Here is a 20135-nt window from a genome sequence, read left to right as displayed (position 1 = left end):
TTATATAGTGCTTTTCTTGGCACTCAAATGCCAAGAAAATACATAGTATAGGGGAAATCTCCTCAACCACCACCAGTGTGAAGCATCCACCTGGATGTTGTGACATCAGCCATAGTGCACCAGTACACTCACCACACACCAGCTATTGATGGAGAGGGGCATAGAGTGATGTAGCCATTCAGGGATGGGGATTATTAGGAGCCCATGACAGATAAGGGCCAAAGACCAATGGGGGGGAATTTGGCCAGGACACCAGGATTACACCCCAACTCTTTACAAGAAGTGCCCTAGGATTTTTAATGACCACAGAGTCAGGACCTCATTTTCACGTCTCATCCAAAGGACAGTGCTTTTTTTACAGTATAATATCCCCATCACTATACTGGAGCATTTGCTCCCACACAGACAGACAACAGGGTGAGCACCCCCTGCTGGCCTCCCTAATACCTCTTCCAGCAGCAATCTTAGTTCCCCCCAAGAGGTCTCCCATACTAGCCAGGCTCAACCCTGCTTGGCTTCAGTGGGTAACCAGGCAAGAGCCACATGGTGACATGGCTGCTGGTGCAAAACATTTCTGTAAACAAACTTAAAGGAATAGTTTACCCAAACATGAAAATTCTCTCATCATTTACTCACCCTTGTGCCATCCCAGATATGTATACTTTTAGAGAACTATCTCAGCTTTGTAAGCCCATACAATGCAAGTGAATTGTGGCCAGGCCTTTGAAGGTCCAAAAAGCTAATAAAGACAGCATAAAAGTAATCCATATGACTCCAGTGGTAAAATCCATATCTTCAGAAGCGATATGATAGCTATGGGTGAGAAACGGTTCAACCTTTAAGTCCTTTTTTACTATAAATTATCCTCTCTGCCCAACAGGTCAGAATGTGAATTGCCAAAACAAAAGAAGACGTGAGTGGAGTATTTAAAGTAAAAAAAGTACTTAAATCTTGATCAGTTTCTCACCAACACTTATCATATAGCTTCTGAAGACATAGATTTAACCACTGGAGTCTTATGGATTACTTTTTTGCTGTCTTTATGTGTTTTTTGGACCTTCAAAGTTCTAGCCACCATTCACTTGCATTGTATGGACCTACAGAGCTGAAATATTCTTCTAAAAAATATTTTGTTTATCTGAGATGGCATGAGGTCTTCCCCTTTCCCCTTTTTTCCCCAAACAATCCCATTTTTGTATATAGCAAAGCTTCAATAAATTATGCGCAAGCAAAAAAAGGATAAGTTATTTAAACAAAACAAAAAGGACTCAAGATGCAGGGACTCCACCATGTTCTTTCCTCCTGCTTTTACTGGATAAGCAGTACAACTGCAAAGAGGGATATTTGTTCCTCCACCTTTGTAGAGCAAACAAAGTCTGTTACAATGAATCAAAGAAGAAAGAAAGAAATGAGCTATAACTAAATAAAGAATAAGACAAGGGGTGTGTGGTCAAAGACAGGGAACTGAGCCGTTTTTCTTCTCTGTCCTTCTGTAATTCGTGAATTTGGAATTTCAGAGAAATTATAGTTATGTTTCATAACACAAATGGAATACTCCAGCCTTCCATACTGTACATGATGACCCATAATGATCGGGTGTGTCATTTCAGATGAGTTTCACAGTATGACGCATGTCCATGTGGCATGTAGAGGTGCACGACATAGACGAGAACACGATAACAGAAGACACGTTTGCACACATGAGAACAATGCGTGCTGCCTCATCTTTAAAATCCCATCTAGCGACGCGAAACGCTCTCATTACAATAAACGTATACAGTGGACATTTTCGTTGTCATGTATCGCTTATTTCATTCTCCTTATAATTGAGAGCCCCTAGAAAGCTCCGTTGATTTTAATGGGAGCATTCTACAGTAGTATGCAAAAAGATTTTCAAAGGGGCGTTCACACCGAGCATGTTTTTGTGTCCGTCTGCATTCTTTTTCCTTTGTATTTAAGTAAACACGCGCTAGACGGACGTCCTTCAGCGCTGAGACTCACGCTGGAGTGCCGGATTTTTATACAGAAAGAACGTCAACTTTTGAAAGCGCGTGCGTTCTGTCGTATGCGTTGCTCTACGTCAAACCTTTTAGCGCAAGAACGCGTTCGGTCTGAACGGCCCCCGACATGTCCTTTAGAAGCTTCTGAACATCTAAAGGGTGCCTTGCATGATTTTATAATACCACTTTACACACAATGTCCAAGTGTCTTGCTGACTGGTTGCTGAAGAATTATGTGGCACTACTGAAGTTGTTACAATAGTAGGCTGCATTTCTATTCAGGTTTGCTCGCATTGTGTTTAAAGCGCTGCAGCGGACACCTGTCCAGAGCATCTCCTCAAAAATGCGGCAGAGCCTAAACAAAGAGAAATCTCTGCAGATCGACACATTTGTAAGCGAGCGTTTGGAAACGGATAATATAAGAAAAGAGACTGTCATTTTGTTACCGCGTAATAGCGTCGCATGTGGAGTTTGCGTGTTCAGAACAATAACGCCTGTCAAGCAGGGACTACGACTGTATCAATACCACCTTGACTCTGAAGCGTGCATAACACGCCAGTTTCTTAATAATTTCTGTTTTCATTATGCCTAGACTTTTGAACGTACATCGCTTGATTGTATTTCCTAATTAGCAGCGGTGCAATGTTAGCGTTAATCGCAATGTCAACGTGCACTTACCCGTTGTTGATGTTGTTTTTAAAATTCAGTGCGCTGTAGTGTTGGCCGATGTGCAATCAGATCCGCCATCTCTCGTTCAGTGCACCCCTGTGATCGCAGGACAACGCCCCGCCCTTATTTCTCTCGACCAATTACAATTCAGGAATATTGTACCCGTTCTCTTTGACCCGCTGGTTTCGGCACTAATGCCGTTCTAATTTGGTACCCCTGACTTGAGCATTCGCCGCTTGATGTGTCAAATATAGTATTGATGGGCAGCAAATAGACACAATGAGAATGTTGGTGGCAGATGAGAGGCAGTGAATTACGCCAATCAATGCATCAGCAACACACAGGCCTACTTAATTTCAATAGTACCACTCCAGCATTAGTCCTGGATCCATTTGGGCATCAGACCAGTTGAATAAATATGTACAAGACGTTAACTGAGCACTTTATTAGGAACACCTGTACACCAACTTATTCATGTGGTTATTTAATCAGTCAAGCAGTGCAATGAATAAACTCTCCAAGCATCAGAATAGGGAAAAAATGTGAATGTCTCAGTGATTTCGACCATGACATTATTGTATTGCGTTAACTACTTATCTCCTGGATTTTCACACGCAACTCAAAAACAAAAGACATCCAGTAAGTATCAGTTCTGAGTGTGTGTGTGTGTGTGTGTATATGAGACCCTTATAGTTATTATAATGTCCCCAGTCCTTTTTATGAAAATTCAAGATTCTAATTTGAAAATGTCCTAAATGTAACCCATACATTTATGAAACATCTACTTAAAAATATAGGCTGCAAGTGTAAAAATTGTATTTAAAAAAATGTCCACTATGCTGTGAAGGATGGAATTCCTCTATTGTGTTGTTTTTCTGTTGTTATTCTAGAATATGATTAAGGAGCATTATTGCTAGTTTAAATTGTTAATATAAAAATCTAACAATAGGCTTAGAGCAGCACTCACTTTGTTTGTGAGTGGGCGTATCTCTTTCTGCTGCTTTCTCAACTGAACCTGAGTTTCCTTTTAGGAGCTTCACCTAAATAAACAGGAATGTCCTTTCTTAATATACTGTTTGTATAGATACTGTGCTCTACCACTGACAGGCAGATAGGCTTGGTCTCAGTGAAACTCTTCACACCATCATTAAATTACGCTGAAGTCATTTTTGTGTATATATTTGCTGATGTATTTTTTACGAAGTTGAACTTGTATTATTGTAGCCCTGTTAATAATTCATAGCTCATCTTTTTCTATTTTTGTAGCTTTAAGGTGGGCCTTTTCCTGTTCTGCCAAAGCGGGAATGGCTTGTCTATGTTTTAGTATATCCTGTTATAATTTAGTAATAAGTAAATGCAAAGTAATTTAAATGTATAGTTCACCCAAAAATACAAATGTTGTCATCATTTAATCACCCTCATGTTGTTCCAAACCTGTATGACTTTTTCCATGTAGCACAAATGGAGATTGGGAATGACAGCCTCAGTCACCATTCACTTTCACAAGAGAGTAGAGTCAATATTCTTTAAAATGTCTCTTGTGTTCCAGGGGTTCAGATTCCCCCTCGAGCTAAATGGTTTATAGGAATGTTCCGGGTTCAATACAAGTTAAGCTCAATGGACAGCATTTGTGGCATAATGTTGATTGCCATGAAAATGTATTTTGACTCATCCTTCCTTTTATTTAAAAAAAGCAAAAATCTGGGTTACGCTGAGGCACTTAAAATGGAAGTGAATGGGGGCCAATTTAACATTAAAATACTAACTGTTTCATAAGTATTACCACAAGACTTAAAGGATATGAGTGTAAAAATTATTTTAATATAAATTACTAACCTTTTCTGTGTAAAGTTATCTGCAATTTTACAACTTCGTTACCATAACAATGAAATGTCAACAAACCCTAAAATGACTGTAAAAATAACAATTTAAACAACTTTACAGCTCAAATAATCCACAAATTTGAACAGAATTACTGCACATGCTTTTATCAAATTAAAAGCTTCACATTTCTGTGTTCAAACCCTCCAAAAATTGGCCACATTTACTTTCATTATAAGTGCCTCACCCAGATTTTTGCTTTTTGTAAAGAAAAGTAGGGATGGGTCAAAATAATATTTTGTTGTAATCAACATCATGCCACAAATGCAGCCAATTGTGCTTAAATGATTGAACCTGGAACATTGCTTTAATTCCACAGACATAAATATCAGAGCCTTGAAAATGGACTTCATTATTTGTGTTTGCAGCAGCAGGCAGAGGTGGTGACATTTGGAAAAGAAATAAAAACAACACATTCTTGTTGATGCCAGAGAAACACAAGGACAAGAATGAGAGAAGATTCCATTCCATTTTCCAAGTCAGATGAGGTGCATTTAATAAAGTACAACAAACATTTAAATTATCTAATTACATTTATTCATTGTGAATATGATCTAAGTTCATGGCAGATAAAATCTGCATAATAATCAATTTATAGTAAGCTACACATAATTGCAATAAATTATTACATGTTATAATACAATTTAGCATTCCAAGTTATACTCTTTCTATGTACTGTACCACATTCCCTATAAAGTCCTTCTAGTATGCATACTACAGAATGTGTTTGGTATGGATCAGTGCCATCTAATTATATGTATCTTTTCTACTCTAATTACACTGGTGATATAGATTTTGAACATTATGATCAAAATTAAATTTTTGAGTTTTAAACTTAACATTCTACACATTTGACCCTTTAATCAAACTGATGATTACATATATACATATTTTAAATAATATATTCTGTTGGGATACATTAATATACAAATGTTATCACATATATTTATTAATGTATATAAATATACATTAATAACACATGCTCTTAGTCATGTAAATTGCTGCCATATTATTCAGCAGGTATCAGTATTCCCTTGATTCAGTCATTTTAAGGTATTTCAACCACAAGAAATTAGCCTGGGATTCTGCCGCCTGAGATAAATTTTCCATGTCAAAAACTAAATGGCTAATAAATCCCACTCTCATTGACCTTTTCAGTGCATTGCTTTGTTCGAGATCTTTTCTCAAACAGAAAATCATTCATTCCAAACAAACAAACTGCATTATTAGAAAACTGATATGCTAATACAAATCATTACATTTACACTTCAAAATAATGTTAACATAAGAGCAAATGAACACTTTCGTAAATTAAAATGTTTTCAGTGAGACGCAGGTATATCGTTAGACCAGCTAACACAAATTTACCAGACTACAGGGACAATAATGATGCCTCTACATATGACTCTCTGAGGTAATTAATAAGAACCTGAAGTATGAGGTCTTCAAAACATCCTGCAATCATCTATGGTGATCCCTAAATTTGTGTGCACTGTTTTTCACAGAGATACTAAAACAAAAGTTTTACTCTTAACACCCAGGATCAGAGACATGTCTTTTCTGGATTGAGGACTCATCCTCTACCTGATGTTGCACTGGCAATGATAGGCGTCTTTGACACTCAGAGGACTCCAAATCTAACCTCCGTCCATCTTTAGTTCCAAAAGGCTCTGCATCCATGAAATTATAATTCGCTTGGTCAGCCATGACCTGTGAATAATCAGAGAGGTTCGCTGCGCTGTGGCCTATACTGTGTGGCCATCTCCTTGTATAGACCACAGATGGATTCTGGTTGAAAGCTTGACTCACTGAGGTGGGCTGTAAGGAACAGTTCAGGAGTTGGAGCTGGAGCTCCATCGCTTCTGACAGACTTTCATTAGACTTTACGGGACTGTCATCAAAGTCCTGGGGATGAAGTATCTGTCCAAAAAACAAAGAGGATGGATTAAAAATGGGGATACAGAGTGCCTATAACATGAGATTCAACACATGTTGAACCCTTTTCAACTGACAGGGTGCCAGAGCAGGTGCCCAATATGGAACCAATGCGACAATGAGATGGACATTTAGTTGACAGACTTCCCATTTCTATGTATGTATGTATGTTATTTATTTTTTTTTATAAATTTTTTACAAATATCTACATGAGTGAATTAATTACAAATAAACCTGTTTGTTATCATATCTGTCAAACGTTGATGTTGGCTTTACAAAGCCAATGTTGCCTGGGTAGCGATCACACCGAGGCAGCGTTTGTGGATGGTTCATGTTCTTACTGCAAGGACATGAACATGGCAACGTTACGCTCGTGGCTTTCGTTTCTCAAAACGAACGGCACTCCAGCCGCCCACCCCCCCCGCATCGATCCTTTACAAAGCCAACATCTGACAGTTTAAACGTAAGTTTGATGGTTATCCAGTCAAATAAGACAAAAAGTCAGCTACATGCTGTCAGGTCATCAAATAGATGGCTAGATAGATCAGATTTAAAAATCACTAGATTTAGATCGACGGGCCAATGGAATCTATCTATCTGGCAGTTTATTTGACCATCTATGTGACTGTCTATGTACTGTAATGTCAATATGTCCATCACACTTCAAACATTTAAAACAAGTTTAAACTTTCAGACAAGACTTTGACAAGCCAACATCAGCTTGTCTTGAAAAACTTTACCTATCTTTACAATTGAAGTTTTTGACAGTTGGAGTTTGAATTCACAGACATTATGGTGACTCATTTGAACATTCCGTTGCTGTAATTCTATGAGATTTTTCTAAATTAGCCTTTTTCACATGAATTGGTAACTATGTAACCGCAGGGTAAACCTACCTCCACTATGGCTTTGTGGCTATTACTTTAGAATACATTTGCCTCGAATAATGCTTCTTACCTCTTCTGTATGGTCTGGTCCCCTTCTGTTACTCACTCGACGTTGTGTCGATTGTAGTGACACAAGGGGTCTCTTCTGAGAGCCTTGCGTACCTCTGAAATTGAACTTGAGAAAAGGCCAATGTCAAGTTGGCATGCCCCTCCCCTGGAAATACGGGTATAAAGGGAGCAGGCGAGGGAATGCCAGACAGATTTTTTCTTCGAAGCCGAACGGTTGTGTGATCAGCGAGCTGTGTGTCAAGACTGCTTCACCCACCTCTGCAAGAGAGCTTTCTGTTGGATCTGACGGCGCATTCCAGCAGCTTTCTCCTCTCTGCACGCTATGAAGACTCTGCACCTGGGCGCTTCGACAGCGCTTCTCTCATAAAAGAGTTGATTTCTCTGAAAGAGTTTATTTTTCCTGTAAAAGAGTTTGTTTTCTGGTAAAGAGCAACATACACAAGCGGGTGTTGAACATCCTTTTCAGGACGCGTCTTTATAAATATTCCCTTCCGCTGCTGTGTAGTTCCTGGATGTGGCCGGTATCTGTCCAGATCCGGCGGTCATAGACGCTGCCTCGTGTGCCTGGGTAGCGATCACACCGAGGCAGCGTTTGTGGATGGTTCATGTTCTTACTGCAAGGACATGAACATGGCAACGTTACGCTCGTGGCTTTCGTTTCTCAAAACGAACGGCACTCCAGCCGCCCGCATCGATCCTTCTTCCCACGGGATTGAGGATGACTCGGCTGGCGATGGAGACGATTTGGGGATGGCAGCGGGCTCGGTTTCGCCGGGCACAGCCCCACGAACCACCCGCCCCCCTGGCATGCACGTTTGCTTCCATCCACTCTCGGGATGACGTGTCTCGCTCACGGCCAGTTTGCCTCATCCCTGGAGCCAGGTCTGGATCGCCGCTGCATCAGAGAGCGTTCAGGTGTCAGACGCTGAAGACCTGACCGGACTCCCGTCCTCGGGACAGCCCGCCCAGTCAGAGTCTGACACGCAGATGGCTGAAATGCTTTCCCAGGCCGCTGTGAACGTGGGGTTGGACTGGAACCCACCGTCCTCCCCCCCCCAACCCTCGCGGCTTGATGATTGATACCTCTGCTTCGGGCACCGCTCTCAGCCACGCCTATGTTCCCGGAGGTCCCTCAGGTGGACAGGGCGGTTGCGATTCCCCCTCCCCACCCGTCTGCTCGCTGCAGGTGACCCCCTGCGAAGAAACCATCGGCAGCTCCGATTCAACCCTGGCCCAGCTTTCAGCCCCAGCTTCGAGCATGCGTACACCCCCGTCTCCAGGACCTCTTCTAGGGCCCATAAAGCCCCTAAACCACTCCGTTGCTCGGTGAAAACACCAGCACCTTACGAGCAGAGATTGCCACTCTGCTACTCAAGGACGCGATAAAGCCTGTCCCTCCAGCCAAGATGACGAACCGGACATTACACAGACTCCCATTCAAAATGCTCACGCAGAGGCGTATTTTAACCTGTGTTCGGCATCAAGATTGGTTCGCGGCAGTAGACCTGAAGGATGTGTACTTCCACGTCTCCATTTTGACTCGACACCGACCCTTCTTACGGTTCGCGTTCGACGGCCAGACGTATCAATACAAGGTCCTCCCCTTCGGACTGTCCCCATCTTCACCAAGGTCGCAGCGGCAACCCTTGCCCCGCTGCGGGAAAGGGCCATACGCATACTCAATTACCACACTCTCGAGAGTTACTATGCGCCCACAGTGACCAGGTGCTTGTGCACCTCAGCCGCTTAGGGCTTCAGGTCAACTGGGAAAAGAGCAAGCACTCTCCTGTATGTTTATAAGGCCTTACATTGCCGATTTACTTCATCTACATTCGGCACCTAGGTCTCTTCGATCATCAAATCAGTTACTCCTCTCTGTTCCTCGATCCCGTTTGAAAACCTAAGGTGATCGGGCGTTTGTGGTTGCGGCACCCAGGTTGTGGAATGCACTCCCATTTGTCGTTAGGTCTTCTTCCTCATTGCCTATATTTAAATCTAGATTGAAGACACCTATTTTCTCTTTAGCCTATAATGTTGGTTGAGAATTATAACAGTTTTTTGTGTAGGTTTTATAATGTTTTATTAATTTGTTCTTTTTAACATTTTATAAGTTCCCCGTCTGTCGCTCTCTTCGACGTTGTGCAACACAAGGGGTCTCTCTTGAGCACCGAATATACCTCTGATCTATGAAAAAAGGCCAATGAGAAGTTGGCAGCCAGTATTTGCATACCCCGCCCCCGAACATACGGGTACAAAGGCAAAGAAATACTAGAGTTCATTCAGAAAATGTATTCGGAGCCGATGGTTATGCATGCTGTTCGCGTGAAAACACACTTGTTCCTGTATTCCTCTGATGCTCTGCATGCTGTTGGACTGAGGGTGCATTATAGCGGTGATTTCTCCGTGCACGGCAGTGCAGATTGCCCCTGAGTGCTTCGAAAGTGCAGAAAACCCAAACTCTAGAGAGTTATTTAAAAGAGTGATTTTCTCTAAAAGAGCAAAATACACAGCGGCGTTGAACGTCCTTTTTAGGACGCGTCTTTATAAAGATGCCCTTCCGCCCCTGTGTAGTTCCTGGATGCGGTAGAGTGCTCTCCGCTTCAGATGGCCACAGGCGTTGTCTCGTGTGTCTGGGTAGCGATCACACCGAGGCCGCGTTTGTGGATGGTTCATGCTCTCACTGCGAGGGCATGACCATGACAATGTTGCGGTCGCGCGCTGGCTTTCAACCGAAAGCAAGCCACTCCAGCCGCCCCCCCGCATTGCTGACGTCGCTGTGGAGGGCACCTTTCACCACATGACATCACAAAGCCACGCGCTCAGCCGCTCTCGCTACCCTCGACGCCGGAGCGGCCCACGGGTACACAGCGATTCCCCCGGTGGATAGGGCTGTTGCGCTCCACTTATGCCCCAGAAACCCTACCACCTGGCTGGGTCGCCCTGTACTCCCTTCCAAGGCCTGTAGGACAACATCCTTGCTGACATCGAAGGCCTACAGCGCCGCCAGAAATGCTGCTTCCGCTCTGCACGCCATGGCCCTCCTGCAAGTCCACCAGGCCAAGGCGCTTAAAGAATTGCACGTGGGTAGCCCTGATCCCGACGTGCTGCAGGAACTGCTCTCAGCGACTGACCTCGCCCTTAGAGTCACGAAGGTCACAGCGCAGTTACCCGGGCAGGCGATGGCCACCCTCGTGGTCCAGGAACGACACCTGTGGCTGAACTTGGTCGAGATGCGTGAGACCGACAAGGTTCGCTTTAATGAAGCATTATAAATGAAGAACCCAAGTGCAATTTATTAATAAACATGAAAACCCTAACTACACACGTGAACTAAGCTAAATATAAACATGAACATGACTTGACTTAAAACTCAACTTGACATAAATGTGACTTGACATAAACATCTACAATCACATTCATTACTTGACAAAGGACAATGGAAAACATGAGGGTTTAAATACATGGACATGGGAGAACATAAACAAATGAACAAACAGAGCTCTAAACAAGATAATTAACCAACAAACCAATGAAAACAAGACACATGAACATGGAGGGAACAGGAATCACATGACTAGGGACACATGCCATGAAACACAAGCATTGTAAAGTACAGCTTCTAAGCTATAAAACTACACCTATTTTGTGTTATCAAGACTGTAGTTATTAATAATTTGATAATATTTTTGGGGGGTTAAAATAGGTTCTCAAAACTTATAAGAATCTGCACATTTGTGCAGGGAGGTTATGTAGTAATGTAGTCAGTTATGTCATTGTTTGGATCTCAAGTCAGTGGACATGGAGGCCGAATTTCTGAAAGAGATTCTGAGAGAGTTTTTGGAGTTCCCCCAACGAGCATGGGACTCTGGCACAGGAACCAGCAGCATTTCAGAGGAAAAGAGGTAGCTGAGGAATTCAGTTCAACAGTGTGTGTAATACCTCAGAAAGAATGGCTGGCATTTCTGTCTCTAAAGGGTTGACAGACTGGACCAATTTCTTGCCAGGCTTGGTTGGATTTGGGGACGTTTCTAGAGGGGAAGTCACAGAGCTGTAGGCCGGTGGAACCAGCACCATCTGCCTCTGAAGCAACTGCATTATGGCTCTGATGTCCGTTGACATGCGCTTTTCCAGTCTTTGAAAAACAAGACAACAAACACAGCTCAAAACATATATAGTTGTAAGGGCTCTACATGCCCAGATACCAAGAAAAAAAAGCAAAGGACATGAGATTACATTTGGATCTCACCGAAGGAGCTGTCTCTGCAACAGTTCTAGTTTGTTCTCAACTTCAGTGCAATGCCTATGATGGGTGACATTGTGCAGGACAGTATTGGATGGAACTGAAGATGAGGGGAAGGACATGCTGTAGCTAGGCACTTCCTGGTACTGATGGCCACTATTCTCCCCCCAAAAACTGAAGATGTTAGAGACCCCTGAAAGAGCTCCTAATTGAGGATAGGGCTGAAGTTATCTCAAATTACCCATGAACTGCACATAAGTAATAACTAAAGCAATTGTATAAATCAACTGAACATAAATGTTAGTCTCTTCTGAATGTTTTTCAGCTAGGTAAGCTAATACACAATACATGAGGCACCTAAATTAGAAATCACTATGCTAACAAAGATATTTAGTGACAATTCATATTATATTAATTATACCTGAGAGTGCACTGAAAGAGTTCCTGCTTTTGTGGTCATTGCTGAAGGTAGTGATATGGCTCTGAGAGCAGTCCACTAATGCAGTGTGTCGTCTAGTCTCTTCCTCGTCATCACTGCTGGACTGTGAGGAAAAAATGTCTAAGTTCTGAGCTTGTTTGTCCTCATGCTGTTTGCTGATTGAATTCTGTTTTAGTTTTTTCCTTCTATTGGGTTTGTCTTCTGGCATCTCTGTGTTATCTGCTATAAAAAGAAGACTGCAGTAGTAATGAAATCTGAGAGGTCTTTGTCTCCCTACTGTTTTAGCTGATTTAAGATAGTGTAGCTGGTCTCACAGCCTGCCCAGCTGACAAGTGGCAAAAACCCTTCTAAAACCAGCAAACAGACCAGCTTAGCCAGACTGGGAGACCAGAAAACCAGCTTAGCTGTTTGTTTTGTTTTGTAGCAGGGCTATCATTACATAAATTCACATACAAAGTGTTCACTACCAGTTTGAATCGAGACAAAACAAAGACATTAGGTCACAACAGTTTACTTGCTCCATTCTTAATTGCACAGTTTTCTATAAGAAATAGTAAAGAAAATACATATCTTTTACTCTACCTTGTGGCATGGAATTCCTCTCATGCTTGGAATGGAGGAACATCTTTTTTCTGTGTGGGTGACGGTCAAGACCCCCCAGGTCAGCATCGTCAGGATCACTACTCATTGACCCAGCCTTAGTGTTGGTCTGCTGCGGACATTAGATAAATATTTAAAAGCACATTCATTCATGAAATATAAAAGGTAACTGAACTATAATGTAAATGTATTATCAAGTTACAAAAGACATGCTATCTTACATCTCTCAAGTTGAAGGTGATCTCCAGGTTGCCCCAGAAGTAGTCAGAGAACTCTGGATACATGTCCAGGACCTCCAGCATATCCTCTCTGTGGATTTTGTGCAGGTCACAGTAAGTAAGTGCTCTCACATCAGAACTTGACTTTCCAGGACGTGCATATAAGTTAACGGGCTCTCCAAATATGTCATTCTTGCCTGTAGGATAAATCAAGGGATTCAGACACATTTTTGATTGATTATTGGCCATATGCTTAAAAGGACGAAAATCAAGAGTTATGCCACCTTTCTTGTCATTGCACCCTCATGATTTTTCCAAACCTGTATGACTATCTTTCTTCTGTGGAACACAAAATAAAATGTTAGGCAGTATTTTAGTTTCAGTCACCATTCAGGTTCATTGCATCTTTTCCATACAATGAAAAAGGATTGTGAATGAGGATGAAATTTTGTGTAATATCTCCTATTGTGTTCCACAGAAGAAAGTCATATGGTTTTGGAACAACATGAGGGTGAGTAAATCATGACTGAATGTTTATATTTTAGTGAACTATCCTTTTAGGAGTAAAAAAAACCCAAACAAAACCATCAACGTTTCCATTGGGTGAATTCCAATTGAAAGTGATCATCCCTATGCCCTACTCACTCCGATGGATAGAGCTCTTGATGTGGGCACTCTGAAGGGTACATTCATAGCATTACTGTATGAATGTACCCTTCGCTAACATTCTTGTGGAAGGGCCCTTCATGGTTTTTTTTTACTTTAATTTTTAATGACCCTTCCAGTGGCATACATGTCCTGGAAAATGTAATTTGGAAAACACCCAGTGTGTGCCATTATGGGAGATGCCACAGAAAATAGCCAAATGTCCACAAGATGGAGCTACAACAACAGCTTTCTAATTTGAGGTCTCAGACATAAAAAAAAATTCAAAATGTTGCACTTTTAAAAATATCTATTATATATATAGAGAGAGATAGAGAGAGAGAGAGAGAGAGAGAGAGTTCGGACATGAGTACACACGGAAAAACAGGTATCCCTTTCATCTGTCCTTATTGTACATTATATTTGCATTTGTAGTCTATGTGTGATCCACAACTCTCTTAATTTACCTAAAATGGCCACAACCACATCTCCTTTTAGAATCTCAATGGACCCACGAGAAATGAAGTAGAGTGCTGAAATCACATCGCCTGCATGGACCAAGGTGTCCCCTGGTGGGGCATGTGTGGTTTTGAACTTCATAGCCAAAGCTCGTAAGCAGCCTTTAGTGGAACCCTTGAAAGCTTTGCAGTTCTGCAGCAACGTACGGTTCAGATGCAAGCAGATGTCTGCCTGCAGGCATTCTGGGAACCCCTTCAGCACCTGCAGTTAGATCAACGAAATGTCAGATGATAATGTAATAAATTACACCACATAATGTGTCCTCTTATGCGTGTATGCAAATATAAACAGAGTGGGAAAATAGAGTGCACCCAGGTGTGCAGTCTGTGGATAGGGGCATTCTGTGTCTCTGTGACTCACAGCATTCATGTCAATGCCGTTTGTGTAGGACCAAGCATGCTGAAAATACTCCTCCAGTTTTTGCCTGAGTGGGTTGGGGATCTGGTGGAAACGGATGAACTCTCGAACTCGCAGCATTTGAGTGTGGTATCTCGCGGTGCCAGAGTACAGCCTCTGGATTATGGCTGACACATTTCCAAAGATACTAGCATACATCAGTGCTGTGAAGAAGATTGAGAAGAGAAAAACAAGATTTTCTTTTAGAGCAGAGTGTTTTATCCAACAGATTGATGAGATAAATATATCTGCTTATTCTTCAAACTTTTTAATGGGAGGGGACTAGTTTTCTGACTATGGCCACTTCCAATCTAATGACAACTTATTTGTGTGGATTTCGCCAATGCCATGTCTACTGAGCATATTGAGTAGACAATCAGTTTAGCGTTATTGGGTCTTTATCGGTGGGGCTAACTGATTTTCCAAAAACTCTCCGCCATACAATACTCTGGTCAAGTGCAGACTAGGGGTGTAATGGTATGATATGTTCACTGTATGATAATCATCACAAAAATTATCACAGTATATCACGGTATTGAGGTGCATTGATGATATTATTAGCAGTTTAATATTTGGTTATGAAATATGTCTGATAAACACACAGATAAGTATTTTACAGTTATAACCAATTCTTGAACTTTATTTTGGATTTCTTCAATGTTAATCAAATTTATGATCTTGAACATCAGGATCAAAGCGAGAAAAAAAAATCACAAACAGGTAAAACAATAAAAACGTTAAAAATATAAAATATTTTTGAAACATGTACATAAATGTACAAAAATATATTTTGTTATAGTTATTTTATAATTTATGGAATCGAATTGTAATTTTATTTTATTATTATTGCTTAGGTTAACACTTCAGATATGCAGTTGTATGCATTCTGTAATTTGTTGCATTTGTGATTTAGTTTAATTCTAAACATTACCTACTGAAAAAAATATTAATTTGCAGTTTATTTTCTGCCAGTTTCACTGTCAATTTCCTGCATGCATAATGTCAATGAAAATTTCCTGCACACCAAAAGCCATGCACTTTGCAAACCCTATTTAGTACTAGGTTTTACAAGTAAAAAATATTATTAGTAGTATCAAACACATTGTTGGCCAACTGTTGTGCTACACTCAAGCAAATGAACAAACAGTTGGCACATTGTAATGTTGAACGAGTGCTCAAAACCATTTGCTGCATTTGTGAATGAGACAGAAAGCATAAACATATCTTTAGCCTACCTAGTCATTATATATCATGTAAAAGTGATTGAAACTGCATTGATTCTGGTGTTTTTATGAAATAGGGTCTATCATTTATTATCCTGTATTTCCACTTACATCATTTCCTCAAATTCCACAGGATGGTGCTGACGGAGAAGATGCTTAAGGTTTTAAGTGTTTCCCGTCTGAACTGATCCTTTTTTGCGACAAACTTTACAGACTGGGTAACAGTCAAAGGCAATTTAGTGGTGGAAATAAAGGTTCAGGCCACTCTTTTGTTGTGCTCTTGATGCGCTGCACTTGTGACACCTGCATGTCACCTGTTTTATATATATAGATCAGTGATGTCACTTTTAAAATTGAGTGACAGTCGAATATAACATGAGGAATTAAAATATTTATCTTATCTCAGCAAGTTTACATGATGCTGTAAATGTCGCCGATTCCGTCTTAATTAAAACATTTACATTTCTGAAATATATATATATTACATTTATTTTACATTTGTTGGCACTTCATACTGTTACTGTTTAAGTATGGAAGATTTATATTACATTTGTTGGCAGTTTATACTGTTACTGTATTTCTTTTATGTGCATTGTTTTCTTTTGTATGTAGCCTACTATTGGAAGTACAATTTCTTTAAGTAAAGTTTGGAAGATTTATGGTGCCACTCTATTGTGTTGTGATTGGTAGGTCTATTTTTCTTGTAAATTAAACTTTAAACACAGGAATGTCAGACAATGTAATGTTATTAATTAAATTACATTGTGTGTGTGTGTGTATATATATATATATATATATATATATATATATATATATATATATATATAGCCCATAAATGTATAGATGTGGGCAGTGTAGACAAATAGTAAAGTAATGCTATTCAGAGTCAGACGTGTGTGTGTGTGTGCTCTCGTACTTCATGCCACCCTTGCATAAGTCAGTGCCCCACTTGGGCCACCCCAGTCAAAAAAGTCTGGACACGCCACTGGAAAGAATGCTGTGTCTTTCTGCTGGTGTATTTTAGCATTTCTGCGCGTCAAGATGAGCAGAAGAAATATAGTCCCGGTGCCAGGCAACAATTCGCTAATATAAGTTTTTTTTTTCCACTTCGAAGCTTAGTTTAAAAACATTAGTTTAAAATACCACATCAGTATCGGAAATATCGATCATTTAGTATTGATCTGCCCATCCCTAACTGTGAACCCTTGAAACTAGTCAGACTTTAAAAATTGTTTTATGTTTTTGCTTTATTGGAAATCTAATAGCTCTGCTCTACCCTGCTGAAAAGACCACCTGAGACCAAAATAAATTTCCATGCAGGTCTTAGCTGGTTTAGTGTTGGTCTAACTGATGGACCAGCATAGTCATGCTGTTCACCAGTAAAGCATACAGTAACTTATGATGCTGGAAGGCCAGCCTTGTCTTTCTGGTGAAGCTTATAATGTCGAGTATTAAAGGAATATTCCAGGTTCAATACAAGTTAATCACAATCGACAGCATTTATGTCATGGCATAATACTGATTACCACAAAAATAAATTTTGACTCACCTCACCTTTTATAAAAAAAAAAAAAAAAAGAAAAAATATGGATTCAAGTGCGGCACTTACAATGAAAACATTGAGTACATTAAAATACTCAATATTTCAAAAGTATAGCCACAAAACACAAACAATATGCATGTTAACATGATTTTATAAAATTGCTTTCTGGTCTTTTTTGTATAAAGTTTTATCCAATTTTAAAACATTGTTTCCATGACAATACAATTTCAACAAACCCTAAAATTAATGTAAAAATTACGTTTTAAACAACTTTACAGCTCAAATAATGCATGAGTTTTAACAGAAAAACTAATGTAAGTACTTTTATAAAATTATAAGCTTCCCAAATCTGCCTTTAAACCCTAAACAAATTGGTCCCATTAACTTAAATTGTAAGTACCCCACTGCAACCTCAATTTCTGCTTTTTTTCAAGAAAAGGATTAATCTAAAAAAAATTTCAACATTATGACACAAATGCTGTTGATTGAACATAATGGAACATTCCTTTAAAGGTCGTAATATAGTATAGGGCTCCAGACTGCAACTATTTGCGACCAAAAATAATTGAATGCGACGATAATTTAAAATCTAGTCGTCAGTCAGGTTGTCTGCGATTATATGCGGTTTCGTCAGATATCATCTTGTGAGTTATTGAATACATTTTTAGAGCACGCATTAGTGTGTCTTGTGCTGCTTTTCACCTGTTCTGTTTCTGATGAACTCGCTGCACTGCACACAACAGCAAACCCAGTGTGAGAGAGTCATGAACAAATTACTCTTTTTCTATTTTTCATGAGTCACCCAAAAAGAACTCAGCAGCTCAGGTCAGAGCCATATAAAGAGAGAGTTGCGACAACTCCATTGACTCCAATGGAACGTTTTTTTTACAGCAATTGCGGCTCGTGGAGCCTCTCAATAGTTCCCGGAAGTAGCAGCAAACACATGCCGCGCCATAGAACAAACCGTTTGCGACGCACTTTTAAAAGGTGAAACGTTTAAAGAATAATATTATATTATTCTGTATATTATCAGTACATCTAAATAAAAATAACTTGTAAATTAAAACCTTTATAGTTGAGTATTACTCATTAAATTAGGAGATAAGGGATGTTATCGGATAACTAACAGATTAGGCAAGGATTGGAGCTGGATAACGTTAGTAATGAACACCCTATTAATTGTAAAATCTGTTCTCTTGATTCAGTTTCATCCATCGTTTAAAAAAAAAAGTAATATCGTAATATATTATTACAATTTAAAATAACTGTTTTCTATTTTAATGTACTTTAAAATGTAATTTACTCCTGTGATGCCAAGCTGAATTTTCAGCCTCATTACTTTTGAACGGCAGTTTATATACGAGTATGCTTAAGTTGTTTTAAAGCTGAATATATTGTGTATATGAATAAGTATTGTAAGAATTATACATTAGATATATAATATTTATAATACATAAATAATTATATTACTACATATAGAATTGTAAGAATTGTAAACAATAAGCTTCATTTCACTAAATGTTACATTTATGTAACTGCTGCTAATAGTTAATAGTTCATTGACCCATTGTGCGGCGCGAGCTGGAAATCACCTGTCACCAGCCTGTCTCTGTACTATCTGAAAAGTCATAAATATGACATTAGTTACCATGAGATTAGTGAAAACAATGAACATGAGGTAACATAAAAAGGCAACAGAAACCCTAGCCTGAAATAAGTTGAGGCAAATAACGGTAAGCGAACACTAATCCTCAAATATTAGCTGATTTGATATTTAAAAAACAACATCGCTGTAACAGCATACTCATGCTACATACATATGTCGGTGTGTTACATAAATATATAAAATAAATGCATTTATTGACTACAAATTACCAGAAATCGCAGTTCTGTCACTCTACTCTAACAGTTTGGAATGACCGCAAAAGCACTTCCTGGAACTATCTAAAGTCTACGTGAATCACGTGACGATCAACATTTAGAACTTCCGTTGTCGCAACTCTCTCTTTATATGGCTCTGGCTCAGGTTAGCTGTTTGAATCAGATTCACTTTCTCAGCGAATCAGCCGTCAGTGAGCTTACAACTGGGTGCAAATACTTTTCAAAATAAGAGTCCCAAATTTATTTTGGGCTTCTTTATAATTATAAGTTCTGTATTGTGTACCACTTTATTTTCTTCTGGTAATTAATGATTGGGATTAGAGTAGCACAATAAACTGCATCAGGGATTTCATTGAATTTGCACACTTGTAGTCTCTGTGTTTGGGGCCATCCGGTAACCGTAAAGAAAGTCTAAGGCAACGATTTAAAACAATTTAAATACATATATATATATATATATATATATATATATATATATATATATATATATATATATATATATATATATGAGATCAAGCTTTTGACACTTAGGACAATTGAGGGACTTGTACACTCTTACACAAGGTGCAAACATTCATTGAAAGCAACATACTACTATATGCATACTAAACTTTATGATAATATCTGTAATGTAGATTCTAAAGAGCAGTACTAAATAAAAAAATATTTTATCTCTTATCTTTGTATAAATTATGAAATGGGTGTGAACATTTGAGACAAAAGGGAATGGAAACTTGTCTTCTCAACAATATATTCTGTATATAAACCTCCAATTAATGGGTTATCAGCTGTCTTCCTTTTCTTTGGCTTTTTATCTTGTTTCTGAGCAGCAATCGAAATTAAGTAATTATGTGATTTGGCGACTAATAACAGCCATTTGGCTTCTTAATTTTTCGGTTTAGGAGCCAATGGCTCCAAAGTCATTTTTTTGTCTGGAGCCCTGTAGTTATATACATTCTCAAAGCATGTATGTCATTAAAAGCTATTCAT

The 20135-nt window shown here is 39.5% G+C and overlaps 2 protein-coding genes across 7 annotated transcripts in view; both read right to left on the bottom strand.

The window, feature by feature from the left end:
- Positions 1-2801, bottom strand: part of LOC127648917 (microtubule-associated protein 4-like) — a 68696-nt gene extending 65895 nt beyond the window's left edge. For all 6 annotated transcript variants that reach the window (XM_052133745.1, XM_052133747.1, XM_052133749.1 and 3 more), the window contains exon 1: positions 2679-2801. The gene's annotated coding sequence lies outside the window, so the exon portion shown is untranslated. The remainder of the gene's footprint in view (positions 1-2678) is intronic.
- Positions 2802-5314: 2513 nt separating this feature from the next.
- kcnh2a (potassium voltage-gated channel, subfamily H (eag-related), member 2a) overlaps positions 5315-20135 on the bottom strand; it is a 124337-nt gene continuing 109516 nt past the window's right edge. Inside the window, exons 8-15 of the mRNA XM_052133743.1 lie at positions 14463-14662; positions 14051-14303; positions 12942-13135; positions 12703-12829; positions 12103-12342; positions 11688-11886; positions 11381-11573; positions 5315-6470 (exon numbers count right to left, since the gene is read on the bottom strand). Of these exons, the coding sequence (XP_051989703.1) occupies positions 6081-6470; positions 11381-11573; positions 11688-11886; positions 12103-12342; positions 12703-12829; positions 12942-13135; positions 14051-14303; positions 14463-14662 (1796 nt within the window). The 3' untranslated portion in view covers positions 5315-6080. The remainder of the gene's footprint in view (positions 6471-11380; positions 11574-11687; positions 11887-12102; positions 12343-12702; positions 12830-12941; positions 13136-14050; positions 14304-14462; positions 14663-20135) is intronic.

This window comes from Xyrauchen texanus, chromosome 9 (assembly GCF_025860055.1).
Source record: "Xyrauchen texanus isolate HMW12.3.18 chromosome 9, RBS_HiC_50CHRs, whole genome shotgun sequence".
Classification (NCBI taxonomy): Eukaryota; Metazoa; Chordata; class Actinopteri; order Cypriniformes; family Catostomidae; genus Xyrauchen; species Xyrauchen texanus.
The sequence above is the reverse complement of the archived record's forward strand: the minus strand, read 5'-3'. Positions and strand labels throughout refer to the sequence as shown.